The 18,376-nt window shown below is 45.9% G+C and overlaps 1 protein-coding gene across 2 annotated transcripts in view; it reads left to right on the top strand.

Moving 5' to 3' along the window:
• Positions 1-18,376, top strand: part of LOC149365145 (DNA repair and recombination protein RAD54B-like) — a 48,272-nt gene that overhangs the window by 18,133 nt on the left and 11,763 nt on the right. For both annotated transcript variants that reach the window (XM_089575236.1, XM_089575235.1), the window contains exons 16-21: positions 991-1,202; positions 3,636-3,806; positions 5,443-5,569; positions 6,430-6,602; positions 12,220-12,336; positions 17,767-17,961. In XM_089575236.1, the coding sequence (XP_089431362.1) occupies positions 991-1,202; positions 3,636-3,806; positions 5,443-5,569; positions 6,430-6,602; positions 12,220-12,336; positions 17,767-17,961 (995 nt within the window). The remainder of the gene's footprint in view (positions 1-990; positions 1,203-3,635; positions 3,807-5,442; positions 5,570-6,429; positions 6,603-12,219; positions 12,337-17,766; positions 17,962-18,376) is intronic.

The raw sequence follows: 18,376 nt of genomic DNA, 5'->3' as shown, positions 1-18,376 counted from the left end.
CCAGAGGGTTGCGAAGAAAAAACTAAATTGAGAAAATGAAAATTTTGACTAAATGGGCTATTTTATTTGCCACTCCCCTCTTTACTTTTTTTGAATACCTTGCAGACTGATGCATGGGGCATTGAGTAAGAGGGGTTATACAACAACAAAAAAAAAAGCACAGATGCATAGTATGTGTATAATTAGCACTCAGAAAAGACTACAATCTGTGATGGAGACCATGGAGACAGTCATATCAAAGTGAAATGGCACAAGGCAGTGCACGTGATTTGAAGGCATATGTGTTGCCAAAAATATGCTTGAAGCTCAAATGGCTATGAAGCAATCTTTACATGCACTGTGGGGTTTTAAGGGGAAGGAGGGATGGCTTAGCAGAATTGACATTTTTATGAAGGATACATAAAACGCTAATTAGCGCAACGAATGAGCAGTGTGACCATATTTGTGCAAAACTCTTCATCACCTTGTCTCCTTTACCCTGAGGCCTTATCCCCTTGCTGTAAGAGATGTAAGGGCAAGGATTTTTCTTTTTTTTTTTCTCTCTCAAACATGTGCTGCAGAGCTAATATTGCTTGGGGCTTTGGCCTACTAGTTGCTGAAAGAGTCATTACATATGTGCCAATATTTAGTTTTGGCTGTGAGGACAGGCGTATTGAAGCTGCTGGGCTTTTGATAAAATGATTGATTGTCTTGCAGTGTTCAACTGTATTATACTGAACAGGAGGAAACCACTGCCAACAATTATCAACCGCTCAAGTGCTTGTTTTCACAAGCATTTGAATGCGTTGTATCAGTTTTGGATGTGTTTGTAACAGCACACGCCCTTCTCTGATTGCAGTATTTTTGCCAGTTACTGAGAAAAAATAAATGCATTGTTTCCTTGCCATTGCTTTTTGCCACCTTTACCAACATTGCATCAGGAATGCATTGTTTATTTTGCTGCACTGTTGTTTTAGTGATCAGTGTTTTTATTTGTGGTTTGCTTTCCAGTGGAGTATGTGGTTTTCTGCCGTCCTCAGCCACTGCAGCTGAGGCTCTACCAGAACCTGCTGGAAACAAACGTAATGCGGGCCTGCCTGAGCAGCTACCTGTCGACTGACACTGGCTGTCACCTAGCCTGCATCCTGGCACTCAGAAAATTGTGCAACCACCCTCTTCTCGTCTTTTCCAAGGGTTTTAACGACAGGGATGAAGATAGCTTGGTAAGGAGTTTCACTGCACCTCCACTTTAAGCGTACAACAAATGGTTCAGTAGTTTTGGATTCATGCGCGTGTGCTACTGTTTGTCTGAAAAAGCGACCATCAGCACGAGCGAGCTGGGTAAACAGTGCACAGTTCGCGCCTTCACCACTCTCACCTTTCACAACCGCACACCAATCTTTATAATAAGGGAGTAATTACTCATTGGCATCCACCCGAGCGCAGCCATACGGCTACAAAGGAGTGCAATACAGCTTTCTCAGAAACTTTGTAGTTAAAGAAAAGTTCGTCCTGGTCCGGGGTTCGAACCCGGGACCACCGCTTCACCGGAGCAGTCGCTCTACCAATTGAGCTAACCGGGACGGCAAGCTTATGGTAGGGCGAGATCGAATTGATCAATAACTCGAAGTGGGAACAGTGTTGGTCAAATGTTTAGGGGAATCCCCCAAGGTGGAGTAGATTTGTAATAGGGGAGTAATTACTCATTGGCATCCATTGGTTCCCCTAAACATTTGACCAACACTGTTCCCACTTCGAGTTATTGATCAATTCGCTCTCGCCCCACCATAAGCTTGCTGTCCCGGTTAGCTCAATTGGTAGAGTGACTGCTTTGGTGAAGCGGTGGTCCCGGGTTCGAACCCTGGACCAGGACGAATTTTTCTTTAACTACGAAGTTTCTGAGAAAGCTGTATAGCTTTCCTCTGTAGCCGTATGGCTGCGCTCGGGTGGATGCCAATGAGTAATTACTCCCTTATTACAAATCTACTCCACCTTGGGTTTTCCCCTATACATTTGACCCACACCAATCTTTCCATGCCTGCCTTGCGTGCACCTGTGTACATGCTGCTGGTCTGGTGCAGCAGAGAGCGCGAAATATGTGAGTAAAAGTTTTTGTTCAGAAATCCGGATAAAAAGTTCGGGGTGCACAAAATATTCGAGGACGCACATTATGCGACTAAATACGGTAATTGTTTTCGATGAAAACAAAAATGGCACCTGAAAGGGTTAGTTCGGAAATCTGGATAAATTTAATTGGTGGCTCGGTCTCGATCAAAGCCCATGTAAGTACAAGGTGTTGGATGCCCTCTAATTCGGATGCTGCGGCTCTTGTACCAGTCAGTTTGGACAGGCTCCCAAAGAGAGGCTGTGTCTGTATGACCAGTACGGCAAGAAATTGTCGAAATAGCCATACTCAAAGCCCGAGTTCAATGCTGCTTAGTTGCCAATGCGCCTCTGATGTGTGCGTAGTGGCGGGCATGACGGAAAGTGGACGGCCCTGTACCCGAAAATAGTCAGACTGCTTACTTTTGGTTTCGCTTTTCTGAGCTTCGTGCTGGTTGGTTTGACAGGCCAGCATCAGCTTGCCAACTGCATACCTAGCTCGCTGTTTTGGATGTAAATTGATGCGTAGGTGGAGTTTTCTCCCCCCCCTCTTTTTTTGCTCACCGCTTTGGGACCTTGGTGCCATTTCTTTGGCCTTTCGCTTTCATCAGTGTGGTTTCGTTTTTCCAGTGCACTCATCACGTGCCGTTCGTTGTTTGTGCAGTAAGGCCTCTTCACATGTGATGGCACTGCTTATGATGGATGTGGTGCAGTAGCGGTGGAGCTCCATTGTGACAGCGTGAAGGATGCGGCAGACCCTTACAATTTGGAGCTGCTCTCATTCTATGCACCCGAGAGTATGCATGAATAACGCATTGATGGAAATGTGAAAAACGCTCATTGCCGCACCGTTCTCATCTCAGAATCAGACATCTATTGCTCAGTCTTTCAATAAATAAATTTAATCATGCAGGTAATTCTTGACAGTTTATTAAGAGTTACTCAATAATTCAAACATTTTTTTTTCTGCTCCCTTGAAGTTTGAATTAAGGAGCTTTTACTGTTGCTGCCGCTGAGCTTTCCTTTAAGGGCACATTTTTGCACAAATGAACACCTAGTCTTGTGTTCTGCGCAAGCCTGCCTGCTGTCACCACAGTGTGATAACGTGGTGATGGCAGTGGCAACTGTGACACAGGTTATGAAGCTGGTGAACGAGTAACATGAAGCATTGGAGTGTAGGTCACCTACTGAGGATTTCATTCAAGCTTTGGCTGTGGCACAACACACAACTTGAGCACACGTGGCTCTTACGCTGACGGCCTTTAATCCTCTGGCCTTGTGTGTCATCCTTTCTTCCCTATGGCATCTTGCACCTGGTGCCCTGTTGCGCTCATTCTCGCAACTGCAAGGCACCCTTCCTTGGCCCTGCCTACAACTAAGCCTGTTGTAACAGACACAGGTTTGCTGCTGCACTCTCCTGAGAGTGCAGAAATACATTTGTGGTAGTCTGTTATGCAGTTGCCATGTATGCCTGGCCATTTTGCACTCATGGCAACTAGTTGTGCCTGGCTGGGTCAGTGGCGTTTCCTGACACTCACCGTGTTGATTTGCAGGCCTTGCTGCGTGCCGAGGCCCAAGAGGGTCTTTTGTCAGACGCTGACTCGTTGGCAAGTGCAGACCTCGAGGCAAGCTCTGGCAAGCTCACGGTTCTGGCTGCCATTCTTCGTTCCCTCTGGACTTGTTCACCCCGGGAAAGAATAGTCTTGGTCTCCAACTTCACGAAGGTATGAGGTTTGGTAGGACAAGGGGGCCTCAAATTGGGAATGAACGTGCAGCTTTTGTAAAAAATATGCGGCCCAAAGACTTCCCTTCTAAGAAGTGCAGTGGGGCTCTCTCAGAGCCATTAGAAATGCTAAGGTTCAGAGGAGTGGGGATCAGAGTTCCTCTTGCTTGCTGCAGTTCTAGAATGCTGGCGGTTCAAAAGGAGCCAAACTGTATGGCTCAGAAGCTAACCCCGGGAGTTGTAATGCGATAACAGTAGAGTGGTTGCCACACCAAAACCCCGCCAGTGTCTTGAGATGAAATTCCCTGATTGGTCTAAAGAGGTCACGTGGCCTTGTGACGTCATCAGGTTGTGGCAGCAACTGATAGAGAATCGAAATCACAGGTCAGAAAAAAAAATGCGATATGTGCAAATGCCGGCACTGTCGCAGCCTAGCGGATACCTGCTACTCCAGCTAGCAGTCCGAATGTGGCTGTTGATGGACTGACAATTGCAAAGAAACTGACACAAACACACACAGAAGCTGCAACAGAAGGAGCGACAGATGTGAAATACATAATGCTCTAGCATTCCACTCTTGAGGGGAATCAAGCGTCCCCATAATTTTTCTGACAACGGATGTACCTCGTAATGCACTTATACTCAACGTCTACTTCCATCCTTGGTAAACTTATTGTTGGCAGAGCAGCAAGTACTAATTTCATTTCATTTCATTTCATTTATTGATCCCTTAAAGGCCCGAAGGCATTACATAAGGGGGGGCATATTGGTTTACAACAGCGATGATGGGAACATGCGTAACAATAAAAAGAACAAACATACAAACAAACATAAAAGGGGTTGTAGTCATATCAGGGTTTCCCAGCAGGTGATACATCATTTATTAAAGATATGTCAAGCAATACTCGCTACAAAGAGCGCAGAAGTGATCAAGATCTATGTGAGGTGAATTTTTATTTTCTCGCGGAATGTTTTGTGATCAGTGCATGCAGCGATGTCGTTAGGCAGTGAATTCCATTGTGCTATTGCGTTGGGGAAAAATGAGTTGTTGTAAGCAGACGTGTGGCCACTGATGCGTGCTATCGGGTGCCAATGTGCCATTGTGGTCCTCAGGTTTTGTCCAGTCCCATTTGATAAGATATTTGTCCATTTGGTCCATTCAGTGCACCTTAAAAGTAGTAGGTACTGTTGTGCTCGTGTTTGGGGTGGTGTTTTTTTTTTGTTTTGTTTCTGGAAGGATTGTATACCCTCTGATTATCTGCCCTAGCACTTTACTGCTGCTCCCAGTGTTTAAGCATGAGACAGAATCCTCAAAAGATCCCTCACAAAAGGTTTTTTGCAGCTGTTGACTGAAGTGAACTTTGCAGTGCTACATGAGGACTGTGTAACCCTGGGGTAGACAGGACAGCACTGAGAAACAGTCCTTGTGACAGAGCAAGGCTTCGGAGACAAAATATAGCATTGTGTTAGGCTAGGTAACTGCAAAAGAGCGAGCCCAGAGAAAATCTGACAACAGCATAGTCAGGTACAGCACAGTGAAGTTTTTCTTCATAACAATAGATGGTGCTAACTGCACCCCGCAAACTTTTAGCAGTCAGATGAATCAATAATCTTTTTGTCTCTTTTTTTCTTCCCAGACGTTGGATATTCTCCAAGACCACTGTGCACAGAAGGGCTATCCTTTTCTGAGGCTGGATGGATCCACTTCTTCGACGCAGCGGCTGGAGATTGTGGAGCGATTCAACTCACCACACTCCAACTTCTGTATGCAGGGCTCATCTGACAGTTGCACTCTCACAAACTCTGGCTTGACGCAATATTTAAACATGCATGGCTGTTTTGGAGACGGGGGAGTACTGTTTGCTTGCCACAAAAGTAACTGAGGCATACTGTATCAGTGGATTACCTTTAACACTGGTGTGCATATTGGAAACCATGTGCCGGACCTGGAATTTCCAGCTGTTTAGTGCAGCTTGCTGGACCTTTGTTTTATGACAGCTTTGAGAGATTCGCCAAATGTATTATTGCAAAAGCTGGATCAAGCCCTCTCCTCAAGTCCATGCTGTTTCTCAGGCATTCTGTGAAAATTGTTCTCAAGGACTGAACTGTTCTCAACTCTCCGCTTGCCCTCCATGAGAGTGCTGTATGTTATGCAAACATGTGTGCAAGAGTCGCTGTGTTCGGCCATGTGGGGTTTGATGCATGTGCTCAGGTGACCAGAACTGCACTATGGGAGAAGTTGCTTTTAATTTGGTCATTGCCCATTTGCAGATATGGCATTCTACATTATAAATTTTAAATTATAAATTGCGAATTATGTGCTAACGCCTTCAAGCAGCATGTGCACATTGTGGGTCACCCTAGTGGAGGTCTTTGGAATAATTTAGATTACCTGGGGTTCTCTAACGCATGCTGGCTCTGCACAGCATGCGAGTGTTTTGTTGTATTTCGCCTCCTTCAGAATACTACAACCACTGTGGCGGGTATTGGACCCACGACATGAGGATCGATAGCAGAAGGACAAAGCCACCGGGTCACCGGTCGCATTCCACGTTACGACTGGCGCTGATGTCAAGGAGGAGAAAGCACGTTTGGAATTGTTGTGTGTTCTCTGAAACTGGCAGTTGTGTTCCTGCTGAGCTGCAAGGCGGGCGGTGTTGGGCTGAACCTGGTGGGAGCCAGCCGCATTGTGCTGTTCGACATTGACTGGAACCCCGCCAATGACCTGCAGGCGATGGCCCGTGTCTGGAGGGATGGCCAGTCTCGCCACGTCTTCATCTACCGACTGCTGACCACGGTCAGTCGGGAAGGCCACCAACACCATTTGTGGCCTTAATGCAACCATGCACGGGGCATCCCTCAACAGGTTGTCTCATGCCACGGCCATACATGGCACAGAACACCTTGTGCAGTGTTGGTTCAAAAATGCAAGCAGTTGTTGCAGCTATGAATTTTGCTTGGGGATGCAACTTCTTATGAACATGAGAGGGAAATAACTAGAAGAATAAGAATGGGGTGGAGCGCGTATGGCAGGTTCTCTCAGATCATGAATGGTACTTTACCAATATCCCTCAAGAGAAAAGTATACAACAACAGCTGTATCCTACCGGTACTCACCTATGGGGCAGGAACGTGGAGGCTAACAAAGAGGGTTCAGCTTAAGTTAAGAACAACGCAGCGAGCTATGGAAAGGAAAATGATAGGTGTAACATTAAGAGAACGGAAGCGGGCGGAGTGGGTGAGGGAACAAACGAGGGTTAATGACGGCCTAGTCGAAATCAAGAGGAAGAAGTGGGCTTGGGCAGGGCATGTAATGCGAAGGCAAGATAACCACTGGTCCTTAAGGGTAACGGAGTGGATTCCAAGAGAAGGCAAGCATAGCAGGGGGCGGCAGAAAGTTAGGTGGGTGGATCGGATTAAGAAATTTGCGGGGATACGGTGGCCGCAACTGTCGAAGGACAGGGTTAATTGGAGAGACATGGGAGAGGCCTTTGCCCTGCAGTGGGCGTAGTCAGGCTGATGATGATGATGTTAAATGGGGGGTAAAGTGAAAAGCAATGCAATTAGCGGTGTTTGAATATTCTAAATCTGTAATGCAAATCGAATGTTTGTTATTTGATTCATATTTCATTCGAGATACTATTGATATTTGAGAATATTCGAATATTTGAGAGCGATCGAATATCACATAGTTTCATGAATCCTACTGTGGCAAAGCCCCAATATCTGGGCAAATCACGTGAAGATCGAGTTTAAAGTGTCAGGAACACAGTGAAAATGCGTCCTCTTTGCTGTTTTCAGCATCATTTATGGCATGTGTCAGCATGAAGTGGCCAAATTCTCAATTAAAACAAACTGGGTGATTAAAACTTGGCCAAATGCACGAATAAAGCAAAATGTATCATTAAATATTAAGGAGGTTCAGAGGATCTGCAGAGCATGGGAGGAACTTGCTGATGCATCTCATTCTGTCAGCATCTCTCGTTCGTCTCTTTTGGAAAATGGGCCTTGCTCGAAGCTTGGTGTTTTTTGCAGCACCTGTGGCAGATCGCGTTCCGGTGCTCTTCTCGTGAATTTATCGCTTGTTGCCTGCGTGATGCCTAAACTTGGGGAGTTCCAGGGTCCGCATGAGGGTGCGGGCACGCCTCGTGAAAGCGTGGTTTATGTGCAGGAGCGTTAAGTGTTAGGCCCGTGCCGGGTCCGCATGGCTTGCGAGAAATGGGAATGCTGACACATGGACCAGTCACAGTCGGATGCTGAGAGGATGCTGAGTTCCGTAAGTGGGCTGTCCCCACGTATCACGCACAATGAGAACACAATGGCTGGCCACCTACTTCGAACAGTCACAACACGAAAGCGTGCATTTTTTTGTTTGATCCTTCCATAATGTGTCATATACCTAACGCTTACACCCACTGCACCTGCCCTGTCACCTTCACAGCTCTTCTAGTGTGAGCTCCGTCACATCATTTTGCTCTACTACAGTCAAGCCCACTTATAACAATATTCAAGTGCCATGGAAATACCATTGTTATAACCAATAATTGTTATAACAGGGTTGTGCCGAAAAAAAGAAAAGATGACAAACTTCAGAGCATTTATTGGCAGTAAATACCCGAAGGGGTTTGATTGTTCTAATGCCTGTCAAAGCTCGTTAAATCGAACTTCAGGGAACCGGAACAATGTTCACCGTTCACCGATGACCAAAGCACCGCCATCACTGTGCCACAGGGAGCTTCGTGCACCTCCAGGTCACAGGAATCAAGCCGGCTTTTTGGAAGCTATTCTTATGGGAGATTCAAGAAGCATGCAGAACTAAGGGTGTGGTGACAGCTGACAAGAGAAAAACTGCGCTGGCTGCATGCACGCGCACTGCACCGACTGATTGGGGGTACGCGTGGCGTGCGTAGCCAATGCAGCAATGCAGCAGCTCTCCTGACGCGATGACACCTGCCTCTTTTGCTTTCGTGGCGTTGCTGCGCCAGCTTAGTCCATTGGTCGGCCCCACACATGCGCACTTTTGTGTTGTAAGCATGGTTTTGATGATGTGGTTGTAGCATTTCCTTGTTTTTTTCTGTAATGGTTGACACTAAATTACCGGATTTAATTGTTATAACCAATAATGTGCCTTGACAGCATTGCTATAAGCAGTTTATTTTACCACACCGTAAAACAGCGCGCTTACACGGGATCATGTACCAACTGGCCCGGCAACTATCCTTAATGCAGTTTATTTTACCATAGAACACATGGCAAAGCTGATGGTGCCACGACTGAGCATTGTTATATCCGATATATTGTTATAACCAGTATTGTTATAAGTGGGCTTGACTGTATTATATGCGGGAAAGCCCACTCGATGAGGAATTTCACATGGGGCTCCTGGAGAGGTGGGGGGGGGGGGGGGGCGGAATCGAGGTGTCACCAACAGAGCAAGTGACTAACGGAAAAAAATTCAGGGGGCACTTTGGCTCTCTAAAGTGCTGCAAGGCGAAAGCGTTTCCTGGCCACTGTTTGTTTTTATTTACTTTTTTATTTTTCATATTGTGTTCTTTATTTATTTTCTTGCTCCTTTTCTTAATTTTATTGTTTTTATTTTTATTTCCACATTTTATCTTTATTTTTGATGATTTTCTTATTTTTTATTTTCCTTTTCTTGACTTTACTCCTTTTATTTTATTTATGAGGCCCATGCATTCACTAGATGCACCTTTATTCATGCTGGAACCTTGAGCCTTTTAAAGGGACACTGAGGAGAAATTGAAGTTGGCTTGTATCGACAGAATACCAGCTCCTGATTACAAAAACGCCACTCATACTGACAACAAAGCTCTTGTAACGTAGAAAAGAGCAAGAACCAAAATACAGGTATCGCCGCCACAGGCCAAACTCGCAAGTACAAGCGTGATGAGGTCATAGGACAAAACAGTGTTGCTAGAACGAATGGTTCTAGCAACACCAGAAACCGAGGAGCCATGAATCACTGAGGCGCAGCCAATGCATGCGCAAATCTCCTTGACGTCGCCAGATGGCGCCACGTGCCCGGCAGCTACGCGCGCTCCTGAAGCATTGGGACAAATCAGCGCCTGTTTTCCGACGGTAGGCGGGCTCCCTGTATTCCGCTAGCGGTAACAAGGTACACGGTATGCTAAAGGTGTCTATTTGCGAGAACTTCGTTGACGACTTCGAGAACGAGATCCATCGCAACGCTGGCAAAACGGCAGTGCAAACGTAATCGAAGCGACTGTAGCGACGGCCGCAATAGCCGATAGATGCCTTCAACGTGCGGCCGGTGGTAGCTTTCTTTTCGGCTGCTGCTAGGCCGCACTGCTGGTCGCCAGAAATCACGGGAAAAACTATTTCAACTTCGAATCCAAATTTCTTAGAAATAAATGCATCTTCCGCTGCCGGCCAAGTGGCAACAAAGCCATGACATGCCGAACTATCGGATTTTACTATAAAAAGAATATTAATAGTGCTCTCCTCAGTGTCCCTTTAAGCAGTGACGCCGAAAGGCGGACGAATCTGCCGACGCGTCTGTCGACACTCCTGCCGACGCGTCTGTCGACACTTCTGCCGACGTGTCGCGTCCGTCGACATGGCTGCCGACGCGTCTGTCGACACGGCTGCCGATGCATCTGCTAACGACAGTATGAGGCATTAAAGGCTTTCGCCTTAAAATCCCACCTATTGCAGGGTGCATTGCAACCCATGCATCTCTGAGATATCTGTAACAGCAGGCGTGACAATAATAGAAGGGCCTGTGTCGATGGGCCGAAAGATAGTTCCAGTTTCTATGCTTTGCCGCTAACCCATGGCAGCGGTGGCTGTTAGCTGTGGACTTGCTAGCCGTGTGAATCCGTCTGGCGCATTGCTCGTAAATTCCTTTTCCTCTTTAGAAGCAGTATCACAATTCTGTTGCCAATGTGCTTTCCCCCTCATTTACATCCATGTTCTTCCAGCGCGCCAAAATTGCGTCCTCATCACGGGCTGTTCCCTGTTTGTACGATGAAGTCTTCTCAAAAGGCTTATCCGCAGTTTCAAGTTTTTGGAATATATTTTTTTTTCAAGGCGGGGCATTTAAAATCTTCGGATGACTGGGGCATTTCTTCCAGTTCCTTGAAGTCCAAATTAGTGAGCTTTTACTACTACCCGTCATGTTATCTTTAGTTGTCAGTCGTGTGCCATTCATGGATAATATTTTGTTACTCTTTTTGCATGACCACAGCACAGTTTGCTTACCGTTATTATGCATAACCAAACAGTGCCTATACATTTCTTTGTACATCATGTTGTATTTTATATTTTCTATGGTGTTGAGTCAGTCCAGGTTTGATTATTTTGGTTTGCAAAGAGGATACATAATTTTGACAAAAATAAGGGCAGCAATATTTGCCTGCTTATCTTTTCCTGAAATTTTTTTTTCATGCTGAGCAGATGTTAGATTTGATATTTCATTCGGCATTTTTTTTTCGTACTTTGTATTCGATTTCTATTAGAAAATTTTATTGTTCGCGTGTCCCTAATAGTTCAAAGAGAATTTAGCAGAGGTACACTGGGGACAAATTGCAGTTGCTCCTTGTTGATAGATTCCCTCGGTTAGAGAAGGTGAACAACCGATTTACTTCTGAACAATGGGCTGGGGCAGGGTAAATAAACAGTTCAGTTAAAGCCTGTGGCAGAATTGATACAAGCTTGTCACAAAGGAAAAAAAAATTATGGCTGAGGCTTAGCTAAGGTTAAGCCTAGTCAGATGCAAAGCATATTGGTGGCTAGGCTTGGTAATACATGGCTTTCCTTGGTTGCATACTTGGTCATTTTAATACAACCACTAGAAGCCTTCGTCGTGGGGGAAGACAACGGCATGGCTACAGCGGAACGCCGACTAACCCCGAGACGCGCGTTGGGTGAGCGCCTGGATTGCCACGGAAGCCGCGTCTGCCTGCCCGGTGGAGCGAGCGTTTCACCTACACCGAGTGTGAACGCGCGTTCGAAATGCGCGGGAGTGCCGCTCGAGGACATTCCGGCGTCTGGGCGATGGCATCGTCACGACGACGTCACGGTGTCACGTGGCGTGACGGCTAGGGGTCCCATGGCGACGGCGTGAGGTGGGGGCCGCCTCTCTCATCCGATGTCACGTGGTGTGACGTCACGGTGTCAAGTGGTGTGACGTCACGGCGTCACGTGGTGTGACGTCACGGTGTCACGTGGTGTGACGTCACGGTGTCACGTGGTGTGACGTCACGGTGTCACGTGGTGTGACGTCACGGTGTCACGTGGTGTGACGTCTAGGGGTCCCACGCTGACGGCGTGAGTGGTAGCCCTAGCAATATGCTTTGCATAAAAAGGCTCTGCAATGCATGTGCTGCTGCTGTCTTGTGCGTAATGTGCTTCTTCATGATTTTGTGTGACAGGGCACCATTGAGGAGAAGATATTCCAGCGGCAGGTGACGAAACAGGACCTGAGTGGAGCTGTGCTGGAGAGCAACAAGGACGGCAAGAGGGCCAGGTTCTCCCTCGAAGACCTCAGGGTGAGGGCACACTCATCAGACGCCGACATTTTCATTGAAGTGTACTTTTCGACTGCAGCTAGATGGGTACTGCACACAACAAAACAGACGCAGAAGCAACATGCAAGTACTTGTGTGTTGCTTCTTCGATCTTCTGTGTGTGCCTATTTGTTGCACGCAGTGTTTCATCATGGATGCTTTTCAGCTCGCCTCTTTCTACAGGAGGCCTGCTAAATGTTGGCAAAGCTCTGTGATTGTAGAAATTGATGTGCCCAAATCGCTGGTGCTATAGAGTTTGCATGTATTCTAGTGACAGCATGCACAGGGTTTGTGTCTGTATTGTTTTTGGAGACGGGAGTTGTTTTTCACAGTGAAGTGCAGAAGCTTGATGAGAGTTTGTTATTTACCTATCATCTTGCCTTTCGTGTTAGAGAGAGTGCAAGTAGAAATTGGTCTGTATTGACGGGGTACTGCATTCTAGTCACAGAGAAACCACTCCCACCAAAAACGGAGCTTTTGAAGCTGGAAAAAAAAACAAGAAAAAGGAAATGCAGGCGTAATGCATGCTTTGACATCCATTTTTTTTGGGTGTGGTTCCCAGAGGGTACGCTACACTACCATTCACTTCAAAGCAATGTCAGCTTGTCCTTTTCGGTAAGGACATCACAGGTTTGAATCGGCTGGCAGGAAGGCTTTTAAATCTAATTTTCTCTGTGACGAATGCATTTTTTGCTACCAGACAAGTGTCAACCCAGCGAAAATGCCAGCATACCCGGGAATAGTGAGCAGATCAATTTTTACTGGGACCGATAATCGGATGGAGTTGTTCTTAGCATCCCTTTAAAGTGGTGGTAGTCGCCAGTAAGCAAAAACACAGGCACGAAAGTGTCACCGGCAAGGCAAAACACTCAACACTCAAAGTGCATTTTGAATGAACTTGTGCTGCCACTGCAATTCACAGTTTGTCAAGACCAAGTGGTCTGCGCTGCAGTGACATGGTTACCATGGTGCTGGTTGCCTTGGTAACGATGCATGCGCAGTAGTGGCCTGTGCCTGGCTCCGTGAAATGCGCTTCTGCTAACCTAGTTTAGGTTTCGATACAAAAAAATTGGGGGACATTTTTAAGCTCCGCCTTTAAGGGTATGCCGTGACAGCGCTTCCTCTTGCCTAAGCAGACACAGACACTGTTTCACTGTTCCCTCTTTCACAGTCGCAGTCATTATGTGAAAGACCACACGACATATAAAGCTCCACTTTAACCAAGCCGTACAAACATGTCTGCATGGCATAGTGGTAGCGTGTCTGACCCGCAACCCGAAGGCCCGAGGGTCATGGGTTTCCAATGCGCTGCTGCTGTGGCTGGCGCCATCTGTGGGAGCCTCTTGAAATCGACTAGTCCTGAGTTTTCAGTCACACCAGTGGCACCGCCGACACTGGTTTTTCTGCGCCACTGGGCCTTTACGCTTTTGCACAAAAAAAAAATATATGACCAATGACACACCAGTCAGCTTCCGGAGGTTGCACAGAGCTGGGTTCGGACGGCTGGCGAATGCATATTCCGACAGTCGCCGTCAGCGCGTGTTAGCGCTGAAGCTCAGAAACCAAAACTACACAGCCAGGCTATCTTTTAGCCTAGCGATAGGGGGGGGTCCTTTTATCATCGTCACACTTGTCAGTAAGGGCATTTAAGAGTTGCGCGGCTTAGAACACACGTTGTAATAGGTGGGATTTTTACACAATTGCTTACCCGGTTATGACACTTCAACTCTCCCCTTCGGAAGCCTCATGCAATGTTCCGCAAGTGGGCTTTTCCGCATATCGCATTTGACGAAAACGAGATGGTGGTACCCGCATTAGATAGGAGAGTTGAGAAGGCAGCACGACGAATGGAGTGGGTGTGGGTGTTACGTAGCACACTGTGGAAGGATCAAAGAAAAAACAGCTCGCTTTAGCGTTCTTTTTTCGAAGGGGGTGGTCGGTTATCTTGTTCACATCAGGTTCCATCTGTGGGAAAGCGCACTTGTGGAATTTTGCATGAGGTCAAGCATAGCAGCTGCGATTGGTCCACGCGATAAATGCCAAAGAAGAAAGTGAAGAGGACGCATCTGTATTGTTTTCTTGGCACTTTGAATTCGATCGTCAGATAAATTGTACAGATATTGTGTTTTTGCGTTGGTTGAATTTATGGAAGTCGGTGCGGGAATGATCGGCAGTGAATATTCGGGAATTTTGAAATATTCGGAAATTCTCAATTATCAGTTTCTCGAATATGATAATGAATTGAACATCAGACATATTCGATTCGTGTTTGAAATTACGAATAATCGCACACCCCATACTTTATATCAGTTTGTTAGCAGAGTGACCACTCATAGTGTGCCAGTTTTGAGAGCATCATGATTACAGGTTTCAGGTGGTTACAGCATAATAGCTTGTGGTGGTTTGCAAGAAAAAAGTGACCCAGCATTGATTTTTTTTCCTTTTCTTCATTGCTGAGGGAGGAATTCAATTTTAATATGCCACCGGAGTTGATCGGTTGCCTGTTCTCGAAACTGCACATGCTTATAGACCGTGCAGAGTGCAGTGAGAGTGTGCATTGTTTTTACCAAGGCAAACAAGCAGAAAGAGTGCATTCTTGGAAGGTGAAGTGGTTTGAAGAGGCAGATTTATTGAAAGCTTCTCTGAGGCATTTTCAAATTCCACTATGTAAGTGCACACTGGAAAGCAAAGATGGAAGGTCTGCTTTTAAGGGGGGACAGTACCTTAAACAGTGAACTTTTGAACCACTTGCTCGATTTCATTAAAACTTGTGGGACTAGTTTATATTACTGCAGTGACTACCTCTGCCAAATTTAATTATTCTAAAATAAGTATGAAGCATGTTATGCAACCTTTATGCCAAGGATGACTATGCTTGCTTAGGAAAACTATTGTTTGAAAAATAAAAGTAATTTTCCCAATTTTTTGTGTTAGGTGGTATTGGGAATGTCCAGAGCACACAACTGTGGAATTAATTTAGTTCTCCCTTGTTTCTAAACAATGATACCATATAAAGAATGATATTGCATTTTCATTTTGCATCAATGTTTTAAAAGTCATTATTTAGTGTGAAAAAGGGAAAAAAATGTCAAACTGAGTGCACAGTTGTGTTCCTCGTAAAATTTCACTGCAGAAAACCTCCTACAATACCAATATTATTAAGTAATATTGGAATGATAGTTTTTCTAATGTGACAGTTTACTGAAGAAACAGTAGATGAGAAAAATAGACCCACATGATTGAAAATCATCCCATTTTGTTTTAAGCACTGCAGTGTTCAAGACAAGCCCCCCGCTGAATAATAAAATTTGGCAGAGCTGGTCCCAGCAGTGATATTCGCAAGTTTCAATGAAATCGAGCAAGCGGTTCAAAGTTCACTTTCTAGGGTAGTTTTTCAAAGCGTTTGTTCTGCTTTGCTGTTGCTGTGCACTGCCATCTTGTTCCTGTGCAGACACTAACCATAAAATGTATTAAAATAAATGTGAGTACAGTGCTGCTGTGGAAGTGCTGGCCATTTTGTACCAGTATGGAGGTAGCTAGTACTTGCAGACCCTCACATGAGAGGGCTGCAGTTGAGCCTGGATGCCCGTTGGCCTCCATCTCCAAGGGAGTGCCCCCAGTGGTCTCCTGTAGTTGCTTTGCCTTTTGGCTGCACTAACTGCAAAATTGAGCGCTGCTTGCCACGATGGATGGGGGCAGCTTGCACGGTGTGCACAGAACAGGATAAGAGTATACTGTGCAGGCTTTGGGTGAGAAAGCATGTAAAGCTGCATTGGCTGCCAAAGCACTCAATTTACTGTCTGTGCTTCTGTTGTTTTACCCATAATGCACACATGAGCCACCATGTATGCGCATATTAGTAGGTACACATGGCTGCAACATGAAAGGGAATCACATTTTGTCCCTTGGTCCTGATGTAGGTTTTTCTATGTACTGTGCACATATTAGTAGGTACACATGGCTGCAACATGAAAGGGAATCACATTTGGTCCCTTGGTCCTGATGTAGGTTTTTCTATGTACTATGCGAATATTAGTAGGTACACATGGCTGCAACATGAAAGGGAATCACATTTGGTCCCTTGGTCCTGATGTAGATTTTTCTATGTACTATGCGCATATTAGTAGGTACACATGGCTGCAACATGAAAGGGAATCACATTTTGTCCCTTGGTCCTGATGTAGGTTTTTCTATGTACTATGCGCATATTAGTAGGTACACATGGCTGCAACATGAAAGGGAATCACATTTGGTCCCTTGGTCCTGATGTAGGTTTTTCTATGTACTATGCGCATATTAGTAGGTACACATGGCTGCAGCATGAAAGGGAATCACATTTTGTCCCTTGGTCCTGATGTAGGTTTTTCTATGTACTATGCGCATATTAGTAGGTACACATGGCTGCAACATGAAAGGGAATCACATTTGGTCCCTTGGTCCTGATGTAGGTTTTTCTCTGGGTGGGTAATGCCCTTGAGACCTTCACTGCAGAAGTAACTAGGGATTTCAATTTTGCACGCAAACTGACTGTTCCTTTTCATATTGGAGCTGCCTTTACCGTATTGTGCGTTTTTATCGTAAAGACTTCAAAATTTTTCTTACCTCAACCGCTGGCTCGTTTGCTGTGAAACTGCACACAGAGCTTGCGTATTATGGTAACTTTTGTATCGTAGCAAGTTTTACAACGGTACTTACTTAGCTGAGCCGTGCATGATGCAAAACCGTAATCGTCTGCGTCGAGATCGGCAAACCGAAACCCAAAACACTGCGTTTTTGCTGAAGGGCGGCAGTAGCGCCATCTGTCTTCCACAACAAAATTAAACAAGAAAAACACAGCTCAGGACTTCGCGACGTCGTCCTCCGACGCTTTAGGAGAGCCACGAAAGCAGACGATATAAGCTGAATTGGATAAAGTCTTTGGACGAAAAAAAAGACGTCAAACAATATTCTTGTAACGACACAGCCTCGTTAAAATAGTTTTTTCTGGCAATTTTTCCGCTCAGTTGGCGCGTTTCATTTGAAGCAGACAAAAAGGCCGGAACGGCGTATTCAAAGGGCCCGCGCTCCTTGCAACGCTCGCCTTGGCGCCTTGTGACGCTTTCCACTGCAGAAGACAGATGGCGCTACTGCCGCCCTTCAGAAAACTCGGTGTTTTGGGCTTTGGTTTGACGATCTCGACGCAGATGATTACGCTTTTGCATCATGCACGACTCAACTAAGTAAGTACCGTTGTAAAACTTGCTACGATACAAAAGTTACCATAATACGCAAGCTCTGTGTGCAGTTTCACCGCGAACGAGCCAGCGGTTGAGGGAAGAAAAATTTTGAAAGTCTTTACGATAAAAACGCACAATACGGTACATACAGCCAGGGAGTGTCACTGATTGGGTTCATCTCAACGCTGCATTGCAGGACCTCTTCACGCTTGACAATGCAACCACCAGCTCCACTCACAGGCTCCTGGGCTGCAAGTGCGACAGCAAGTGCGAAGTGGACGATGCTGCCAAGGACCTTGATGATGAGACCCAAGGGCACCCAACTCACAGCACTCTTCTCAAGCGCTCCTCTCAGCTGGGAAGTGCTACCACCCACAGCATCATTGGGAAGGTACGCTAACTACTGAAAGTGTCTCATCATCACCTCTCACTGCCATGTTGTCATCAACACTTCTGATGGAATTCCTGCTCTTTTTTTATTTTTTTAGCGGAGTTTACTGCCTTGTGACATAAAGAGGATAGGGTTATGCTAGGGTTAGGGTTAGCAGTTTTTCAAGAGCACTCCGCTTCCCTCAGTCTCAAGTACCGTCAGGCTATGTCCCCTTCCATATTGTCCCGTCAAGCCACCATGGGTGATGGCTCAGCCTTCGGTGTGCCTGCATTTTCCCGGAATACAAAATAAATCCATGGTATACCATGCAGCGCACTGAAGCAACTTGCTCTGGCCTACATCTTATCAGAATATCAGAACTACGTTCACATATGCTCTGACGGATCTGTGTCACCGATGGCATCAGCAGAAGCAG

Source organism: Amblyomma mixtum, chromosome 2 (assembly GCF_055824585.1).
Source record: "Amblyomma mixtum isolate Tamu chromosome 2, ASM5582458v1, whole genome shotgun sequence".
In the NCBI taxonomy this organism is placed as follows: Eukaryota; Metazoa; Arthropoda; class Arachnida; order Ixodida; family Ixodidae; genus Amblyomma; species Amblyomma mixtum.
The sequence above is the reverse complement of the archived record's forward strand: the minus strand, read 5'-3'. Positions and strand labels throughout refer to the sequence as shown.